Source organism: Betta splendens, chromosome 8 (assembly GCF_900634795.4).
Source record: "Betta splendens chromosome 8, fBetSpl5.4, whole genome shotgun sequence".
In the NCBI taxonomy this organism is placed as follows: domain Eukaryota; kingdom Metazoa; phylum Chordata; class Actinopteri; order Anabantiformes; family Osphronemidae; genus Betta; species Betta splendens.
In genome coordinates this window covers 5,123,338-5,143,007 of record NC_040888.2, presented here as the reverse complement: position 1 = coordinate 5,143,007, position 19,670 = coordinate 5,123,338, and the positions used below count along the sequence as shown (strand labels likewise).

General features: G+C 41.2%; 1 protein-coding gene and 1 long non-coding RNA gene across 8 annotated transcripts; one reads left to right on the top strand and one right to left on the bottom strand.

Moving 5' to 3' along the window:
- The first annotated feature begins 329 nt into the window (after nucleotides 1-329).
- LOC114860413 (nuclear GTPase SLIP-GC-like) lies at nucleotides 330-19,154 on the top strand. 6 transcript variants are annotated; one of them, XM_029158984.3, is made up of 24 exons: nucleotides 353-472; nucleotides 678-768; nucleotides 2,266-2,305; nucleotides 11,884-11,968; nucleotides 12,475-12,584; nucleotides 12,659-12,703; nucleotides 12,844-12,882; nucleotides 13,072-13,210; nucleotides 13,442-13,535; nucleotides 13,621-13,834; nucleotides 13,964-14,170; nucleotides 14,257-14,454; nucleotides 14,600-14,775; nucleotides 14,939-14,996; nucleotides 15,074-15,161; nucleotides 15,273-15,394; nucleotides 16,013-16,186; nucleotides 16,276-16,430; nucleotides 16,638-16,755; nucleotides 17,391-17,499; nucleotides 17,613-17,746; nucleotides 18,140-18,224; nucleotides 18,339-18,405; nucleotides 18,526-19,154. In XM_029158984.3, the coding sequence occupies exons 4-23, from the start codon at nucleotides 11,887-11,889 to the stop codon at nucleotides 18,398-18,400; spliced, it is 2,409 nt and encodes an 802-aa protein (XP_029014817.1). In that variant the 5' UTR covers nucleotides 353-472; nucleotides 678-768; nucleotides 2,266-2,305; nucleotides 11,884-11,886; the 3' UTR covers nucleotides 18,401-18,405; nucleotides 18,526-19,154. The 6 variants fall into 6 exon arrangements, with proteins under 6 accessions (XP_055366839.1, XP_029014816.1, XP_029014821.1 ...); XM_055510864.1 differs by lacking the exons at nucleotides 2,266-2,305; nucleotides 11,884-11,968 and having other exon boundaries at nucleotides 330-472; nucleotides 14,257-14,310; nucleotides 14,386-14,454; XM_029158986.3 differs by lacking the exon at nucleotides 2,266-2,305.
- LOC129604473 (uncharacterized) lies at nucleotides 12,714-14,723 on the bottom strand. 2 transcript variants are annotated; one of them, XR_008695378.1, is made up of 4 exons: nucleotides 14,584-14,723; nucleotides 14,225-14,407; nucleotides 13,028-13,092; nucleotides 12,714-12,939 (listed from the first exon to the last, which is right to left on the bottom strand). It is a non-coding gene; the product is annotated as an uncharacterized LOC129604473 (long non-coding RNA). The 2 variants fall into 2 exon arrangements; XR_008695377.1 differs by having other exon boundaries at nucleotides 12,714-13,092.
- Nucleotides 19,155-19,670: the final 516 nt, after the last annotated feature.

The following is a 19,670-nucleotide window of genomic DNA, read 5'->3' as shown; positions in this document are numbered from 1 at the left end:
ACACATCACAGATCAGTTGGGATCATACGGTAATACAGTATTACATGTGCAATAAATTTTATATCTAATTAATTTATATTATTTTACCACGCTAGTGATCTTGTTGTTAGGGATGATAATGTTAATATGATTGAAGTATTTTGGATTTCTATTTGCATCTTTCTATTATTATTTCCTCAACAATGACAGCAATGCATTAAGAAACAATTTTTATAATAAAATTTAACTCGTGTTCTCATAATTATGTATTCTTTTCGGTCTTATGACTAGTTTTTCATTGGATCTGTGAATGTGAGACTTCCTGTCTGATGAAGCATCTGCGTGTTTACTTGTGTTTAATAAAGTTAATTGAAATTCGAATGTCAGACTCGTCACAATAAACTGTACAAGTAACAAAGAATAAGAAGTTATTGTTCTCACAAACCTTCAGTTCGAGCCCCCAACTTGTAAAGATTCATTGCACATGAATCAGGTAAATACTGATGTGTTTGTGATGCTGTAACCAAAGTTAATTGTCTTTTTAAAGTTGTGACGCAGTGTTAGTGCATTAGCATGGTAACTAATTAGCATTAGCTTGTGTTTCGGTAGTTTATCGTATTTTACCGATTGAACCTGTAGTACAATATATGGTATGATATGACATGATATGACATGATATATGATTTGTGATAACTCAGTTTATTAGAATGGATGCGAAGAGGGACCATTTGTTCAGCTACGTGACCACAAAGATGGACCACAAGTTCAGAGGCCTCTACCAGTGGGTTGGTGAGTACACACAGCTTGTAGCTAATATGACTCGGTTAGTTATATACATAATATAATACACTATAATATAATCTAAATATATACACAAACCAGGTTTTATTCAAATAGTGCACTGGAACTTGATCTTTCTCAAGATAAGCTCTGTATTGTAGCAGGCAGACATCTATAACCGTGTGTTCTGCCAACACAGGATGTGTCTTGTCAGAGACTAGTTACTGAAATAACCCAGTGTTAATTCTCCCCATTCATTTCATCAGTGGTGGAGGAATTTTGTTTTAACAAGGCAGTACAGGCTCTCTTTACAAATCGAACTGCTAATGACAGCTTTTGAAAGCTGTAGGTGTGAGACAATATTAACAACATATCCTGGTTATTGTCATAAATGAGAGGTGTAGCGGTACTAATGCACCTCTGGAGCCTCGCTGGAAAGTTGAAGGGGGACATGGAAGTTGTCTTAATACATTTGATGGAAATGAGACTACATACACGCTATGTGATGACAGATGAGTTCACAGGACCTATAATACCTTTGTTTGAAATGGTGATGATTAACGCTGAATCAACACAATAAATAATTTCAACACAGTCGGAGTCACAATGTGGCTATTCTGACTATTCAGACTGCAGTGCTGATTTTCTCAGACGACGTAGTAAGTTAAATATTATAAATGATCAAATGTGACATAGTGTATGGAAAAGAGGAAAACTGTCTGTTTATAAACGATGTTGAGGGAACCAGTAGCGGTAGGATGTTGGTTTAGAGAAGGAAAGGTGGACTGATGTGGGGAGGGAAGGGGGAGTATGGAAGGAACGAGGCCTTTCCTAGAATCCCACAGAGTTGGGAGACTACCTCGGCTCCGTCAACATTTGTGAATGTGTGTGCAGATGTATTTGCTTTTTGTCAAGTGTGTTTAACACAAGCCTTTCCACCCATTCAACCACGGGCTGTCACCGGAGCAACTCTCAGCTCATACAATCATGCCCAGTCAGATTTATTACTGGCGAAGTGGCGATAGCATATAATAAAGAGTGTCCATACGGTATGTCATACAGTACCTAGTTGTATTTTTTAGTAATAATTTCTGTGCTATTATAATTTCTTTACATTAATAAAATGTAAAGAATGATTAAACAGCCTCATGGTGCCTTTGGTGTTGTTACTACGAAGCAGGTTGTTGCACATCATAAAAATACAGCAGGGTTACTGGATCTGGAACCGAGGACAAGAAAGAGAAGTCAGGATGTGGTGGATGTGGTGTGTTTGCTCAGTAGGAGAGGGGCTTCCCCCTTGCTGTCATTTGTGAATGGAGAAACTGCAGGATCTCTAAAGAGTGGCACCGCAGCTCTGTTCAGTACGACATTCCACCGCCATCCATCACATAACATCCCTCTGCCTTTTATGGTCTGGGTTGGAGGATTGGCGAGAAAGAGGGGCAGAAAGCAAGACAAAGAAGACTAATGTGGATTCATCTTTCCTCTGCTTGTTGTCTTTCTCAGATGTATCCTGTGCTTGTGGCTGGTAGTGTTTGGTTTCCAGGTAACAACCTTTGTTAAGAAATGGTAATAACATCCCCTCTAATCAAGATCTCAGCTGCAGCCTCCTAAATCAGACTCATCCCATCACTTTCTGGAAACATCATTCCATGGATGCCTCTCTCTTACACTGGCATTCTTCACAGCATTTCGAAGCCTCTGAGTGGGTGCCAGTCCACTTGGCTCATTTAGGTTTATATATACCAAGTTAATCCTCCAGCTCTACATTGGGTAGAGACCTGTCTTTCCTCCAGTTACTTGGCTCAAACTCCCTGCAGCTTTTTTTTGGCTAGAGGTCTTGTTGACCCATTGCTTGAATGCTGACAAACTCTATACCCCAATACATTATTGCATATTATTGACAACACAATTGTAGGGCGCGTTACATGAAAGAAGGCCGTTGTGACAACAAATGAAGAACATGGAAAATAAAAAAAATTGTGTGACAATTATATTCTGCTTGGACGTGTTGTTGCACATCATCCCTATACTGTGTCTCTTCCAGTGGTTCATCTGTCACCATAATGAAGGCTAAAGGTGTTGAAACACAACTAAGAGCATAGTGCCATGGGCTGCACAGTGCTTCTTACAGGAAGTATAAATGTTTGCTCAAAGTCCATCAGTATTGCTGTAGAGGTCATTTCCCCTGTTATGCAGGTAACACTTAATGTACAGAACACTGTAATAAAGAATCCACTGCTACACTACCACTAGGGCTAAACTAGTTAGTATTTGGCAGAGATACAGAGGTTTTGTGTTGAGCGAACTCAGTAAATGTTTGTTATTTGTAATAACTCAAGTGAGAAAAGATATCGTCCATGCCAGGCCCTCCACCTCCTCCCTCTCGCAGACCCTGTTCTCCATAGCGATCATAAAGTTCCTTCTTTTCTGGGTTTGTCAGTACCTCATATGCAAAACTTATCTCCTTAAACGTGACTGAATGAAGAGCTAACGTTCTGCCTTATTGCACCTCTTATTTCACTGTGGTGCTCTTCCATGTGATTAAATGCAGCAAAGGCTTTAAAGAATACCAGTAAAGCTATTGTACTAGAGTCTAAGTGCTCCATTACCTGAATTGTTTTGCGATTTAGGTCCCTGTCCAGACTTAATATATTATCTATGAGTTAACATGACCACTTTTTTTCTGGATTTTCGGATTAACCTGTTTGTATGTAAATACAAATCCCATATCCCAATACAATCCCTAACTGCCCAATATTAGTACAAATCTAGACCTGGGACATGGGGTAGACTGAGGTAAACAAATGGTAAATAGAAGCAGTGTTGTGCTGAGGTGAGCAGGGCACACCTGGGAGCCTAAGGTAGAGCCAGCTCCTGCTCAAGTCTCGGTCGGTCTTGAGGGACCCTCTCCTGAAGGAACCGTTGTTTGTCCGGTTCTGGGATGGTGTTGTGTGGTGTTCCACTGCTGCTGTGTGCAGCTGTCACCACAGCAGGGTCATGGAAAGGTCCGGTCAGCTGGGCGGGCTTACTACCAGAGGCAGTTTAGTATAAAAGCTAATTTCCAAAGTATGGGAAACCTGCTTGAGTTTTTAGCTAATTTAGCTACATAAGCGCAGTAATTCAATGCTAATGATCTTTGTTACTCAATTGTTGAATTTATTGCTTTTTGGTGACAAACTTTAAAAATGTAGTTGATAAATTAAAGTCATTTTCCTTTTCTCAACTGAAAACAAACTGAAAATTTGTTAAGATCACAATTTGTGAAGTTATTCTCATGGTATAGCACATAATATCTTGGGAATAATCCACTGTTTTCAAATTCTAAGATGCATGGTGTGGGACACATTAAAACAACTGAACAGATAAACATTGACTTGTACTACCCCCTGGTGTTCACATCACACAAGAAAAGTTCAAAAAGACAAAATAATGTTTTATCCAGTGTGAATTTGTGCAGGTTTCTTCTAAAAAAATGAATAAAATGCGTTATACACTGTTGAATGTTGGGTATATCAACATAACCAAAGCAACACAGGCCATAATTTTGTGAATTTTGCAGAATCTAATTGCAATTCCCATGTTTCAACCAGCAGAGAGCAGTGTATTGCAGTACATATATCGCTGCATGACGGCATCCCAGACTCAGCATTAACATTGAAAAAATAAATCTTATATAATGATCCCAAAATCACTGCTATGGACGCTGTTGATGCTTTAGACATTTGAAAAGGCAGTACAGTGTAGCGGATTCAAAGTAATAGTTTGATATTAATTCAGAAACATTAATATTCCTCGAAGTTGGGGCACCAGGTTTGTTTTAAAGCTGAAACGTGTCAGGCTGGGGCAGGTGTCGGACCCACATGCACGGCGCAGAAACACGATGGTGATTAAGTACAGGTTTATTCGATGAAACAGGGTCAGACGGTCCAGGTCATACACAGTTCGTTCAATGAGGCAATACACAAGGGAGCAGGCAATCTCTGAGTCAATGTTCAGGCAGGGTTCGATACACAAGCAGGCTTGGCAAAAGTACAGACAAGGATCAGGCAAACTCACGGTCAGATTATCAGGCACGGGTCTCTCACAGGTAGCAGGATATACAGGGTTCAGGCAAGAATCAAGGGTCGAGGCGGTCAAGGTCAAAAACACGAGTGGCTCACAAGAGAATGCTGGAAAGAGTACGTAAACTAACAATCTGGCGACTGGGGTGGGTGAGAGGTGGATGCTATATACTGATACTAATTACTGATTGGCAACAGGTGTGGAAAATGAGAACCGGAGGGTGACAGGAAATTAACAAAATAAAACAGGATGTACTAGATGACATGAATCATGACAGTACCCCTCCCCCTATGGCGTCTTCCACGGCGCCAACGAGCCCCTCCCCCCCCGCCCAGGGCGGGTGGAGGGAGGTCGTAGGAGGAGGGCTCGAATCCCCCCCCTCAGCCGGACGACGAAGCAGGGTGGGCGGAGGGAGGACATCAGGAGGAGGGACCAGCGCCGGAATCCTCCTCATCTGCTGAGCCGTGGTCGCGTTGCCCCATCCCGTCCGGGGACGGGGCCTCAGGATGCGCTGCATGAAAGTCCCTAATGAGAGACTTGTCCAGTATGTCCCGGGCCGGCACCCAAGAACGTTCATCCGGCCCGTAGCCCTCCCAGTCGACCAGATACTGGAAGCCCCGTCCCCGGCGCCTGCAGTCGCGGAGATCCCGGACCGTGTAGACAGGACCCCCGTCCACGATCCGAGGAGGGGGAGGCGGTTGATGAGGAGGGACCATGGGGCACGATCTATAGGGCTTGAGGCGGCTGACATGAAAGGTGGGATGTATCTTCATAGTCCTGGGCAATGAGAGCCTCACAGAAACAGGATTAATGATACGTGATATCGTATATGGACCAATGAATTTAGGAGTCAACTTACGGGTCTGGGCCTGCAACCTGAGGTCCCTGGTGGATAACCAGACCTGGTCGCCCACCTTGTACTCTGGGCCCGGTGTCCGCTTTCGGTCGGCCGCCCGCTTGTATTGGTCCCGTGCCTGCAACATGGTGCGCCGTGCCTGCAACCATGTGCGACGGCAGCGCTGAACCAGAGCGTGCGCCGACGGAACGTGGACCTCTTCCTCCGAGGCCGGAAACAGTGGTGGCTGGAACCCATAGGCGCACTGAAACGGGGTCAGTCCGGTGGAGGCGCAGGGCAACGTGTTATGGGCGAACTCCACCCACACGAGCTTGCTGGCCCATGACCCCGGGTTTCTGGAGGCGAGGAGCCGCAATCCCACCTCCAGTTGCTGATTGGCCCGTTCGGCCTGTCCATTGGACTCGGGGTGGTACCCCGACGATAAACTAACCTCTGCCCCTAGGAGAGAACAGAACTCTCGCCAAAATCGCGAGACGAACTGGGGCCCTCGGTCCGAAACAATGTCTGTAGGGAAGCCGTGGAGCTTAAATACATGTTCGAGCATGGCTTGGGCCGTAGCCTTGGCTGACGGCAACTTGGGTAGAGAGATAAAATGGGCTAACCTGGAGAAGCGATCTACCACCGTCATGACGACTGTCTTCCCCTGAGAGGGTGGTAAACCGGTGACGAAGTCTAGAGCTAGGTGCGACCATGGGCGGTGCGGTACCGGCAGAGGACGCAGCAGGCCGGCCGGTCGCTGATGCGACGCCTTGCCCATGGCGCACGTGGGACATGCTGCGACGTATTCCTGGACGTCCTTCTTCACAGACGGCCACCAGAACCGCTCTCCCAGCCTAAACAGGGTGCCAGAAACCCCTGGATGTCCACTTACCAGTGAGGCGTGAGCCCACTGGATCACCTCCCCCCTGAGGTCGGGCGGCACGAACAGCCGGTTGGGCGGGACGCCGCGTGGGGCTGGAAAGTCCGCTGGAAATTGCTGGGCAAATTGCTGGGCAACTCCCTCGCCGCCAAGCAGTCCTTGACCCGCCGAGAAAGTCCGCGGATGAATACGTCACCCAATGCGGTGGCGTCCCAGCCTGCCTCCGCGGCTAGCGTGCGGAACTCGATTGCGTACTTCGCCGTCGATCTACCGCCCTGCCGAATGTTCACCAGCCGCTGAGCCGCCTCGCGTCCCGGGGTGACTTCCTGGAAGATCTGCTTCAGCGCTGTAGCGAAGGCGGCGAATGTGCACACGCAGGAGGAGCCGTTTTGCCACTCCGCTGTCGCCCATGCTTCCGCGTCCCCCGTCAGATGCGAAATAGCGTATGCCACTCGAGCGCGTTCCGATGGGAACGCGGGTGAATGTAGCTCAAAATGAATCTCACACTGCGTGAGAAATGCTCGACAATCTCCTGACTCACCAGAGAACCGTATCGGGGCGCCCAGTCTGGCGTCCGGAGCGACGGCCAAGGGGACCGCTGCGGCCAAGGGTGCAGCCGCGGTAGCGGCGCCCGGAGTCAGCCGCGTCTCTCCCGTCGAGCTCTGAGTCAGGCGATTCATCGCCTCAGTCAATCCTGCCATCGCCGTCTCCTGTCGCAGAACACACTCGGCCAACCTCTGGAGAGCGGCGTTGGTTTTCTCCTCCTGTTCTGCTGCTCGTTGCTCCTGAGCCATAAGCTGCGCTCGGAGGTTCTCTGCACCGGCGGAGTCCATTTCTGGCCAGATTGTTCTGTCAGGCTGGGGCAGGTGTCGGACCCACATGCACGGCGCAGAAACACGATGGTGATTAAGTACAGGTTTATTCGATGAAACAGGGTCAGACGGTCCAGGTCATACACAGTTCGTTCAATGAGGCAATACACAAGGGAGCAGGCAATCTCTGAGTCAATGTCCAGGCAGGGTTCGATACACAAGCAGGCTTGGCAAAAGTACAGACAAGGATCAGGCAAACTCACGGTCAGATTATCAGGCACGGGTCTCTCACAGGTAGCAGGATATACAGGGTTCAGGCAAGAATCAAGGGTCGAGGCGGTCAAGGTCAAAAACACGAGTGGCTCACAAGAGAATGCTGGAAAGAGTACGTAAACTAACAATCTGGCGACTGGGGTGGGTGAGAGGTGGATGCTATATACTGATACTAATTACTGATTGGCAACAGGTGTGGAAAATGAGAACCGGAGGGTGACAGGAAATTAACAAAATAAAACAGGATGTACTAGATGACATGAATCATGACAAAACGATGCTTGTATCAATCTAGTCAACGCCAGATGTCAATTCAGTGAGTTACCAGTTATGAACAACAATAACAACTTTCTTGAGATAAAACCAAATCAGTCTCTAATGTCGTGATCGTGTCGTGATAATGTCGCGGTTCAGTGACTTCTGCTTAAATCTGAAGAACAATGCACACAAAACCAGATTCCTTTTAACGTTTTATTAATCTAACACTACTGTATATATGAATGACATAATATGGAAATACTCGAATAAACAGAACAGAAAATAAGAAAACAATCAGAATGAGATGATCAGCGATGAATGAATCAATGAGTGAAAGGACAAGGAATGGTCAAGACCTAAGTGTGTGTGATGGCTTTGATCAAGCGAAAAGAGTATTTGTTTCAAACTTATACAAATGTAAGGATAATTAATGAATTTGGAATGTTAAATTTTAGCGCTTTGAGAAACGCCAGAATTCTCAGAGGATCAGAGACGTTCGTCTTGCTTAAGTTTGGAGCTGTAGTCGCTGTGCAGCGTCTCCCGTTACAGCTTTGTTGAGCAGGCATCACTTTGGTACTCAAATAAGCAGAGAAGTCAGAATGGTTAAACAGCAATATCAAATGCATAGATAATTAAGGTTTTATACATGGTCCCTTAAAAGACTGTAACAAATTAAAGGTTATTTATCATGACTGGTCTTGTCTTATGTAACACCAAGTAAACACTAAAACATACACAAATAATAAATGCAAGCAAAATCAAATTATAAGTGGCTTAATCTAGACATTACTAATTAAACAATTGTAACACTTAGAAATGTAATACAATAACGAGGATACCTAATTGTAGCTGGTGGACGTAGCCTACAGTATATGCATGTTGCCCAGATTAAAAAAAGTAAAGAAGGTGAGTATCTGTATTTCAACTTTATACATTCACACAAAGGAATGCATGGTGATAAGTTGAAGTCCCTTTATTGTTCTTGAGGAATTTCAATGCAAATCTGTAGATCAGGCATTTAACGTCACACAGAAACCAATCTATTATCAAATGATAACGTTTTGTCCACAGAATACAATGGCATCAGTTTCATGGAAGTTGGAAGTTCTTGTGCATCTGAACCAGAACTTGTGTCTAAATAAAGTCTCTTGTTCTCTTAATGAGCACATTCCACATTTTATGGCTGGTGGTCCCAGTTCTGGGAGAGACAGCTTCTCTGTGATAAATGTGACAGCCTGTCGCCTTTTTGGATGATAAACACAGGGTGAAAATCTGTTTCAGAGGTGAAATCCTGTGAGATTTACAGGTAGATCAACAAAGTGGGCTCATCGTTCTTTGATATGGACATGTGAGATGTTGGCGCCAATTGGTGCCTGTTATGATAGAAACCAGTCTCCTGTGGTGGAGAAAGATTCAGGGTTCCTCATCTCTGGGGACTGGAGTGGACATAGAGGCTTTTCAGTGAGGAAGTTAAGTTCACATGTAGGTCAGGTTACCTCAGTCCAGACGTGGATTGCTACAACAGGCAAACAGGACATTGTGTTAACTACTACTGTGAAATTATAATCACAAATAACAGCACTATTAATTACTTAGTTGATAGGAAAGTAAAATAAAACAAAGCCTTCCAGCACATATTCACAGGCTCTACTGTAAAGTGAATGTCTATTAAATGTGTCATTCAGCTTCCACAGACTGTCCTCTCTATGTGGACATCTAAAGATCGTGAGTTATGGCTCTGATGAAACCTCACTTCTCTTGCAGATAATTTTGTATAATACGTTATTAATGTTCTACAGTATGCTCACTGGTTTTGTTGTTGCTCAAAAAGTCTTCAGTATCAACATTATTATCAGGATCAGGAGATCAGGATCCCACTGCAGGACCCCAAACATGACCGGATCTGATTTATTCTAACCAGAGTTTTGAAAGGCCTGTTATTCCATTACACTATTAAAATCACTTTACGGGCAAAGCATATTTACTTTAAGTACCTTTCCATTTTATCATAATAACAATAAATACATATAACAGCATTTGACGCATAATTTGAACCAAGTGCCAGCAAAATTGAGACAATTTAGGGAAAAAAATTAAAGATTCAGAGAAGAAAAGCTGAATGGCTGTATTTTTGCCTTCATAGACAGTAATGCCCTGCAGTAATTAGGCACTTAATTGTGCTCTTATTAAAACGTTTTGCATGAAACAGCGAACGCTACCACAGCATGTGATGTCCTACAGCCATCATCTTCCAACCTGCAGACCAGACATCCCAACACCTTCTTTTTGATTTCTTCAATCAGGGACTTCAATCAGGCCAGCCTCACAAAGTGCTGAACTCACAGACCGCATCACAGGTTATATTAATTTCTGTGTAGACACCCATGCATCTGATAAAACCTTTTGCTGCATTCCTGAGAAACCTTTGCTCATTTGTCAGTTTCCTGAGTTTCCTGCAGAGACAAGCCTCTAGACTTGTTTGAGGAAATTGCATTTGGTTGAGAAGTGTAGAAGAAGTGGTCATCTGGTTAGGGTTGTGTCACCACTTTTCACCACACATCCACCCTGGCTTCCTGGCTGCACCTCCTACTGGGGGATGGGTAAAGGAGTCATGCTCTGCCGCTTGTGGCATTCGTTTTTGCCTCCACTGTTACAGTGCCCCTCAGTTCACTTCTTTTCTACTTTTTTGTAGACTTTTTATAGACTTGCTGTCAGATTATTTTAGAATAATTAAATTTTAAATAACTTTCTTGTGCTGACAGTATATTTTTGAGAAGTTGAGTGATTAGAACTAGATTTGGCAGAGGTGGACTCCTGTTTGTGCATTTGAAAGGGATCGAAAAATTGTAAGTACATTTTAGTACAGTGCAATATATTGTTAACCCCTGATCATTCCATGGAAATCAAGTATGAACATACTGAGAGATTGAAATGAAAGCTGTTCTTAGACCCTTTGTAGTATATGTACAGTAGTACATTTGTACAATGTAATCTGTAATTTTCCCTCCTACATATATGCAATAATCTCCCCGGTGTATGGGTAAACACACTAAATGAAGGGATCCAAATAACAACCCATATGCGGGGTATGGCTATGGGAGAGAGGCAGGGAACACCATGGACGGGTCGCCAGTCCATCGCAGGGCAACACAGAGACAGACAACATTACACACACACACAAGGCACCAGAGCCGCCCCCGCGGATCGAACCCAGAACCTGGGAACCTGTGAGGCGACAGTGCTACCCACCGCACCACCATGGTCAAATAACAACCAAATGCATTTATATGCGAAGAAATAAATCAAATAGTGTTAAAAAAAACATGCTGTAATGATGGAGAAGCCGTCCTGGGCTCTGTCCGAATTTCTGGTTCTGAAACTAAACCTACAGTAAGCCGTACGGCCTCCAGCTTGGATCCTCAGCAACTTTCGGTTTCAAATTCACGATTGATAGCTCACGGAGCCGGACAGAAATTATCTGTCGCTCGGGAGTTGGAGCACATCACTGCAGGACCACTGTGGATATACCGTGCGTTATGGACCGAAACGCTTCATTTGATTACATTCACTGGGCCGTAACGGACAAAATGATGTCACGCGACGTGATTGAACAAAGTTTGCGTCGTCAAAAGTAGGTGAGATTTGTGGATTATAATTATTGTTGTCGAGCGTTTGGTGACTGCGCTGTGATGGTTGTTGCCAGAAATGGTTTATACGGTTGGGGTTCCCTCGGAAACTTCTAAATTCTATATTATATATTTTGTATATACAGAAACCGGATTAAAGTTAAAATAATGTATTGGCAATGCAATCAGTAAATTATTATTTATTCACCTATACACAGCTGATTGTTCTGTAAAAGTGCTTCTACTCCTAATAAATAAATTACTGAGTTAATAATGTAATATGTGTATAAATATGTGTACTGTATAGAACATACATTAACAGGCAATATATCCGCTGTAATGATTATAAAAGCAGATTATTTGTTTACATTGTAGTTGATGTTTTTGGACATGGATGAAAAGGATGTTCCTACTACATTGAGGGAATGGGGCTTTCCAGACTGGATAGAAATATTTGCGGGTAAAGTATTTACGACGTGCATGCTGCTTTATTAGGTGGTTTTACAACATTGACATAGTCTAGGTCATAAACTAAGATAAGATAGGAACATACTTTATGTGTCCCCTTGGGAAAAGGATTTGACTCATCCCCCCAATGGGGGAGCAATGGGCTGCCACAACTGTGGAACTACAGTAGTGTGAAATGGCTTGCTCAAGGACACACCTATTAAGATTAAACTGGCAACCTTCTGCTTCCCAGGCCAACACTCGTTAAAGCTACCAGGACACTAAAGTGTGAGAACAGTGCATTTTACTAAAACATACATTACAGAACAATGAATGCATGAAAAATTAATGTACTGTATGAGCCATGAAGACACACAAAATTGTACAGTAATAAATTAAAATAAGTACTCAGCTCTACTAGCCTGCACACTACTGCTTCATTCCTTAAGAAATAGATACATATGGCAGCTATTTAGAAAACTAATTTAATAATTGAATATGTTTTATTTTCAAATGAAGGCTATACCATGGCAAGATTCCTGTGTCTTGAAGATGAAGACATCAATAAATTGATCCCACATATGGGACCAAGTAGAGCAACGCTAAAGTGGAATCTCAAATTGTTAAAGGTAATGTAGATGCAGTATATGTAATTACAGGACAGGTGAGTGATTTATAACAACAATTAATTTTATTCCTATAGGGGAAGCATAAAGTTATTTATCAGGGAGTGGAAGACGTTTCTAATGTAAGTTGAAGTTGCATGTAAAACTATGCATGTAAAATATAAATACAACTGTTTATTGGTAATATTCATCTGTGTAGTCAAATTAGTAATAGCATAATAGTTTAATGGAAATCTTACACACTTATAACTTTATATTACAGCAAGAACAGGCTGTTGAAGAAGCAGCAGATTGTGCTCAGGTAAAGATGATGTTAAATCCACAGGGAATTAATGAATACATGAGGCACTGACATCTCCTGCAACAGAAAAACCGTTTAACCATTATTTGTTTTGTATCAAAAAATTAACATATAGGTTTCTGTCAAAGGGCAAAATAGAATGAACCTGTTTGCTTAATCATATACAGTGCTGTTGGTTTTCATTCTCAGGCAGGACCATCCACCAGTAACCTAAGTAATAAAGGTGGGATACAAAAATGTTCTGTTAGACAAGACAAAAGAAAGTCTGATCTTCAAGGAAACCACCCACCGACAAAGAAGAGACGTGACCGTGATGGACCACTCTCAGGTATTTATGTGACTTGACTGTACAATGTACATCTAATGTAGGAGAACTTGCACGTTTAACCACTTTACACAGGTATGTATTTAGTCAGTATTACAACCTCCTCACTGATAACAATAAATGCCTAATTATGCACATTATGTTGTAAAAGTACAGCAGAGAAAAAATGAGAAAATATTTAACTGCTTAAAGTGTTTTTTTTCACAACAAAGTTCTTTAACTTTATTCTGACAGAGGAGGACATACTGTCTAGTGTGAAACACATCATGGAAAATGTCTATAGGACACTGCATTTGACAAGCAAAACAAGATTCAAGGCTTTCCTGAAGTATGTATTACAATTACCATCTTTTACTGAACATTGAGAAACACTGAAACACTGGCACTGAAGCCTGTGTTTCAACTCTGTACAGGAACAAGATTTGTGATTTGAAGATTGACAAAAGGGAGGTCATCGGTGTCTTTGGCAAAACTGGAGATGGAAAGAGTTCTCTGATAAACGCAGTCATTGAAGAGTTTAACCTTCTGCCCTTTGGAAGCATCATAGCATGTACCTCTGTCATGATTAAAGTGGAGGCCAACAGAAATCCCAAGTATGAGGCAGAGATAGAGTTTATTACACCAGAGGTAAAATTACATGAAAATGTTTGTTTAAAAAAATTGTTGAAAAAGTAGAAAACGTGATAAAACTAGCTTCTGCTTTTTTCTTTACAATGCTTTTGATTTCAGAAAGATTAAGTATTATGTCTGTTTTAGACTTGGGAAAATGAGCTTTGGTCCATGAGAAGAATTCCAATAGATGTCCTAAAAAATGATCTTGAAATTAGTAAGAAGCTGTCAGTTGTGTATGGTGAGAAATGGGAAAGCTTAATCCAAGACACTGTCAACCTCATTGACAACAAATATTTCAAGGAAATCCCAGAATTTCTCCGTCATAAGAGCAGGACTCTGATATGTGACTCTGTAAGTGAAATTTTCCAAATCATATATACATACCGATATAAATGTATTGTTTACCTTGCTGATATGGATTGTATTGTTTCTTGCAGGCTAAAGAACTGAAAGTCGAATTAATCCAGTACACAAGAAGTGAGTCCAGTGAGGTAAAAGTGAAGAGGTGGTACTGGCCCTTGGTGAAGTGTGTGACTGTCAGGGTGCCTAATAATCCTCTTCTCCAGCACGTCACACTTGTGGACCTTCCTGGAAATGGGGACCGTAACAAGAGCAGAAATAAAATGTGGAAAAAGGTAATTAAATTACATGCACTTATGTTTTACATTGTTGTTTTGTTGTTGTTATATTGTAGAAAATATTTTTTCTGCCTATGTTTTAGTTAATTTTTAAACAGCATACATAATACAACATAATTAACTTACTGTTATGTCTGTTCAGTTTGTTGGAAGTTGCTCCACTGTCTGGATTGTGGCTGACATTAATCGAGCAGCATCAGCATTAGAAGCCTGGGAGATATTGGAAGATGCCTGTAGTCACATAGGCAATGGAGGCCAGTGTCAGCGAATTCACTTCATCTGCACCAAGACTGATCGTTGTGAAAACTGGAAAAATGAGTGAGTGATTACTATTTCAAAAGAAGATCGTATTAATTCTGTGGACTCTAATATTTTTTAATGGCCAAAGCTGAGCTGAGCTTCAGGTTTTGGTCGCTTCAAATACTTTAGAAAATATTCCCAATCATCAGCAATTACAGTTCGTGTTTTTTATCTTTGAAAGAATCGTGGCAGCCAGAAAACTAGTTTTCGAGGAGTTCAACAGACAAAACACTGTCAAGGTGAGTTAGTAGGACAATAAAAGAGAAAAATTATGTGAACCTGGAAGTCTGATGAAAATGTACCCCTGTTCCTCCAGAAATATTTCAGTAATGAATGTTTTAAAGTCTTCACGGTGAGCTCCACAGAGTTCAAGGAAAGAACCTTTCTACAGCCAGATGAAACTGGTGAGTGAAGTATAATATCTGTGTTTTCTGGTCATCTGTAACATTTTAACAAACATTTCAGAATGTCATTTAGCTACTGCATAGTCATAATACGAACTAACTTTTTTCCAGAAATACCCAAACTTCAGGAATTTCTTCGAAACCTCAACGACTGTCACTCAGAGACATTAAACTATGTTTCTGGAGCTTATGGGATTCTCTCGTTGATGCAAGGAGCCCGCAGCAGAGACACTGTAGGTTCAAGTACTAACTTAATTAGCTGGAATGTTAGTATCTAAATTAAATCTAACACACACAAACACTAATTGTTAAGAACTTACTCACAAGGCAGTGACTGACGTGCCGGACAGACAGCCAGAGAGGGGGTTTCCAATAGTTTGAAGCAGGTTAATTTATTTACAAAACACAAAATCACAGCAAAAAAACAGAAACGAAAAGATCAGAACTGCAAAAACCAAATTGCTGCAGAAGGCAGACTAGAAAACGCCTCCAATACTTAGCAGCACTAACAAAATCCAAATCACAAATACAAGGGTTTCCAGGCCAGAGGTTGGAGAGACCTGAGCAGAACTGGACAAAACACAGCGCAGCAATGACACTTTAACAAGTGATGACAAACACCTGTAGAGGAAACACTGACACAAGGCAAATAAAACTGTCACTTGCACCTGGTGGGAGGAGGTTAGAACCCTCACAATAATACTCTGGAATCATTTGAATGGCAAATTGACAGACAACTTAAACAATAGAATTACATTTGCTTTATTTACATTTTTTTTGTTACTGTGGATTAAAAGAGAAAATCCCACTCAGATATTTTATTCACTGATTTTTTTTTTGTTTAATTTCAGGCTGACATCAAAGCAGAGGTGTGCTCAGAACTTGAAGGAAAGTTAAACAATGAACTTAATAAAATCAGAAAAACCATGCGAGAGACTTTTCTGGCTTTTAAAAAAAGTCTGACTGAGGGAGTTGAAAATTCAAAACGTTCATGTGAAAAAAACCTGCAATCTGTCATAAAACCAGTGAGTATTTCAACAACAATTACATTTAAACAAGTGATTTTATTCAAATGACTGCTACAGATGTTGCGTTGCTTTCTTTTCTTCTAAAGAAACAAAGTGGTAGCAGTTTCCATCCAACATTAAAGTGCCTAGTTGAGCAAAATGGTGTCCACAAAACGACCAAAGGAAAACTCATTAACCTCAATGCGAAGTTATGCTCAGACCTGACTGACAGCATTGACGAGGAGTTCAGGGACACCTTCCCGTAAGACAAAAATAATGACTGAAGTAATTAATAACTAACATTTAATAAGGTGATGCAGCATGGACATTGTTACTGTGCATTACTACATCACAAATATGTTTCACCTTTTATCTTTTCTAGTTAATAACTAACATAATGCAACAGGTGCAGTATAATATTACACAAACACAAATGTCATGGTTGAAGTATTTCATCTTAATGCTTCAGGAATCAAGACGATTGTTCACCATTCAATGGAGTCATCAGTGCGTTTTCCCTGGACACAAGGAAGCTGATTGAAAACTATAAAGCAGTTAAACTGCAACTTATATTTCTCAAGACAGAGGTAAAACATGAGAACAGTGGTAAACCTACTGATGAAGAAAAATCTGTTGATGGCATTTAACTTACTTTGTTTACAGCTAGTGTCTAAAGCTTTGTTGCAGTTCGTCCCTCCGGACTGCTGGGGGCGCCTTGAGTTTTGGTCCTGTGTGTTTGTTGTCACCTCTTAGTTGTTTCTTGTAATTAGTGTCATTATTTCCATCTGTGTATTTAATATTTAAGTTCCTGGTTTGAGTTCAGTCTCTGTTGGTCCATTGTTCACGGTTGTGTTCTGTTGCCATGTCTGTGTTTTATTGTATGTTCAAAATTGTTAATTGTTTTTGGCCAGTTTTCCCTGCTGTGCGGTGGTCTTTAGTTCAGCTGTTTGTATCCTGCTCTCCAGCAGCGCCTTTAGTTTGCATTTGTCTTTGTTTTATTTATTAAAATGTTATTTGTCAGTCCTGTCTAAGGGTTGTGCATTAGGGGCCTCCCTCCCTGTCCTGTTTGTAGGCCTTAGCAGCCTGTTTCCTCCCGCTTTCAGTGAGTGCCTTAGTTCAGTTTAGTTTGCCCCGTGATCATAACAGCTTCTGTTTATACATTCAGTTAAAAGTTTTTGCAAGAAAAAATGTTCATGATCATCTACTTTGTTTTGTCTCTTAGGAACAAAACATTCAGACAAGACTAAACAAAATCATTCTTTATGGGAAGAAAACAGTCTACAACAGTCTCACTGAGACGGTCAGGAAAGCTATGAAAAATGGATATAAAGGTACTAAAGAATATCCTGACATATGTAACCTGTCACTGCAAAACCTCCATTATATATTCACCATAAATACTTAATACATCTAGTTATAATGAACACATTTTTTTCTATTATAGAAGCAGCTGAATTCAGCGGAGTGAACATGTTGAAGAACATGAGGGAGACACTGGAGAAGCATTTTCATGCTTCAAGGGACATCATGTTTGAGGAGGCTGCACGTGTTATGTTACAGAACCTGAAGAAGCTGATGGTTGGTGAAGTATAATCATGATACAGTAAAACATGTTGAGCAGCACATGCTTTCCCTGATGGCTTGGTCCATAGCAGCCAACCCTGTTACTAAAGCTACTGTCCTGCTTGTTTTGTCTAACCAACCCACTGTTCAGTACCTGGATCAGTGTTCAGACAGTCAGACGCTGTTCATGCAGAGCTACTTAGAAAACAAGCAGGAAATCAGTTTTAAGTTCCAGGGTTGGCTAAACTTGACTTGATTGACATGTGAATCACCACCCACAGTGTACAGTATCAAACATGTACAGGTATTATTGTCATAAGCCTCTCTGAGCAGCTCTTTAAAGATTGATGTTACATTCTGTTTGTGATGATGATTATGATAATGATGATGATGATAAATCTGAAATAGGAGGGAATCTTAAAGGAACTGAAAGAAACCCTGACTGAATCAATTGAGCTGTCACTCAAGACAGATGAACGCTTGATTATACCAGGTACATGTAGAGAAAAGAGTTTTTGTCATTAGCCTAAATTCCTTTTAATTTAATTGAAAAGAGTACGGTAATAAGGTGCTTATGTGGAACTTTATGGTTGTTTTTTTCCTTTAGATCTCGCAGCAGAGCTTAAACAGGTGGAGCAATATTACAACCAACTGATGGACAGAAATTAAAAAACGTAACTAAAACAAATGTCAAAAGATCGACATGCATATCTATTTTAACTTCAGTAAATTCATCTTGTAATTCATATTTGTCATCCTGTCGCCTCCTGTGACCTGTTTGTTCAACATTTCAGGGCTGCACAGTGCAGAGAAACAGCTGAAGATTGAACCTATCCAATGTCTCTGCAGCCACATCTCTTGATTCTGTCTCAACCACTTTAACCAAGTTATTATTATTTTTTTCTTAATAATTGTTTTTATATTAAATATTTTTTCTTTAGTTGATTATTACAGTATGTCATTTTATATTGCTTTTTTCTCTTTTACGATATTGTCGACATTCAGTTAGTGTAGTGGGATAAGGGCAGTGGCTTATAAATATTTATAAATATTTATTGTAGGCACAGTATGGCCCATTTTTAACAGATCAAAATTTAAGGATGTGACCACCCTTTTTATTTCATTCATTTATTACTGCATATATTAGAAGTACAAAAAATGAAAATAATAATCTCACTTATTGAGTTTTTACTGTTCTGCTTCTACAGTAAATATAAAAGTGTATTGGAAATGATTTTCAAAAATGTTTTAAGGAAGTTCAAGGGACCACATGTTGTTTAAAACATCATAGTGAATAGAAATCAAAATGAAAAACTGCTAATTGTTCTCTGAAAGTTTCTTTCCTTTCTAGTTCTTACATGTACTTTTTAAATCATTGCATGTTGATTTATTTTTCCTTCAATCAATAAAAGTAATGAATGTATTAAGTTTTTCTGTTGTAAAGTTTCAAACAACACCATAAAACATTCATTTTACCATTTTGCTGAATCTTTAAACAGTTCTTATCATAATCTCAGCACAGAAAAACAACATATCTTTGCATGTTTTCACTTTAATTGGGTTGGGTTGGAAGCCTGACCTGACCCAAGTATGAACACTTTATGTTTTATTGACCTTTTATTAATCTGAATGTTTTTGGTTTCACTTTTACACCCACAGAGGTTCTTTTTTGTAACATCAGAATGGCTTGACCAGCAAATTGGTCAAACCTGCCCTAGCGGTCCGATGCCCTCTGGTAACTGCTCGGGCCTGTTGCAGGGGGGGTTGGCGGACTACTCAGGCTAGAACCTTCATTGGGCCCTGGGCGGAGGCTGGCCCTCAATGCACAACCGCAGAGTATGTGTGTGGGTTTGAGTGTCACACTACACGGGGCGAGCATGGGCATACTTGAGCGAGAGAATGGGTAAGTGTGAAAGAAGGGTGAGGATGGCTCTGGCTG

What these genes read in the sequence shown, in the direction of transcription:
- LOC114860413 (XM_029158983.3), top strand. An exon ending in TCTACAGCCAGATGAAACTG is followed by an intron (nt 15,162 to 15,272) that starts GTGAGTGAAGTA and finishes ACTTTTTTCCAG; the next exon opens with AAATACCCAAACTTCAGGAA. An exon ending in TATGAAAAATGGATATAAAG is followed by an intron (nt 17,500 to 17,612) that starts GTACTAAAGAAT and finishes TTTCTATTATAG; the next exon opens with AAGCAGCTGAATTCAGCGGA.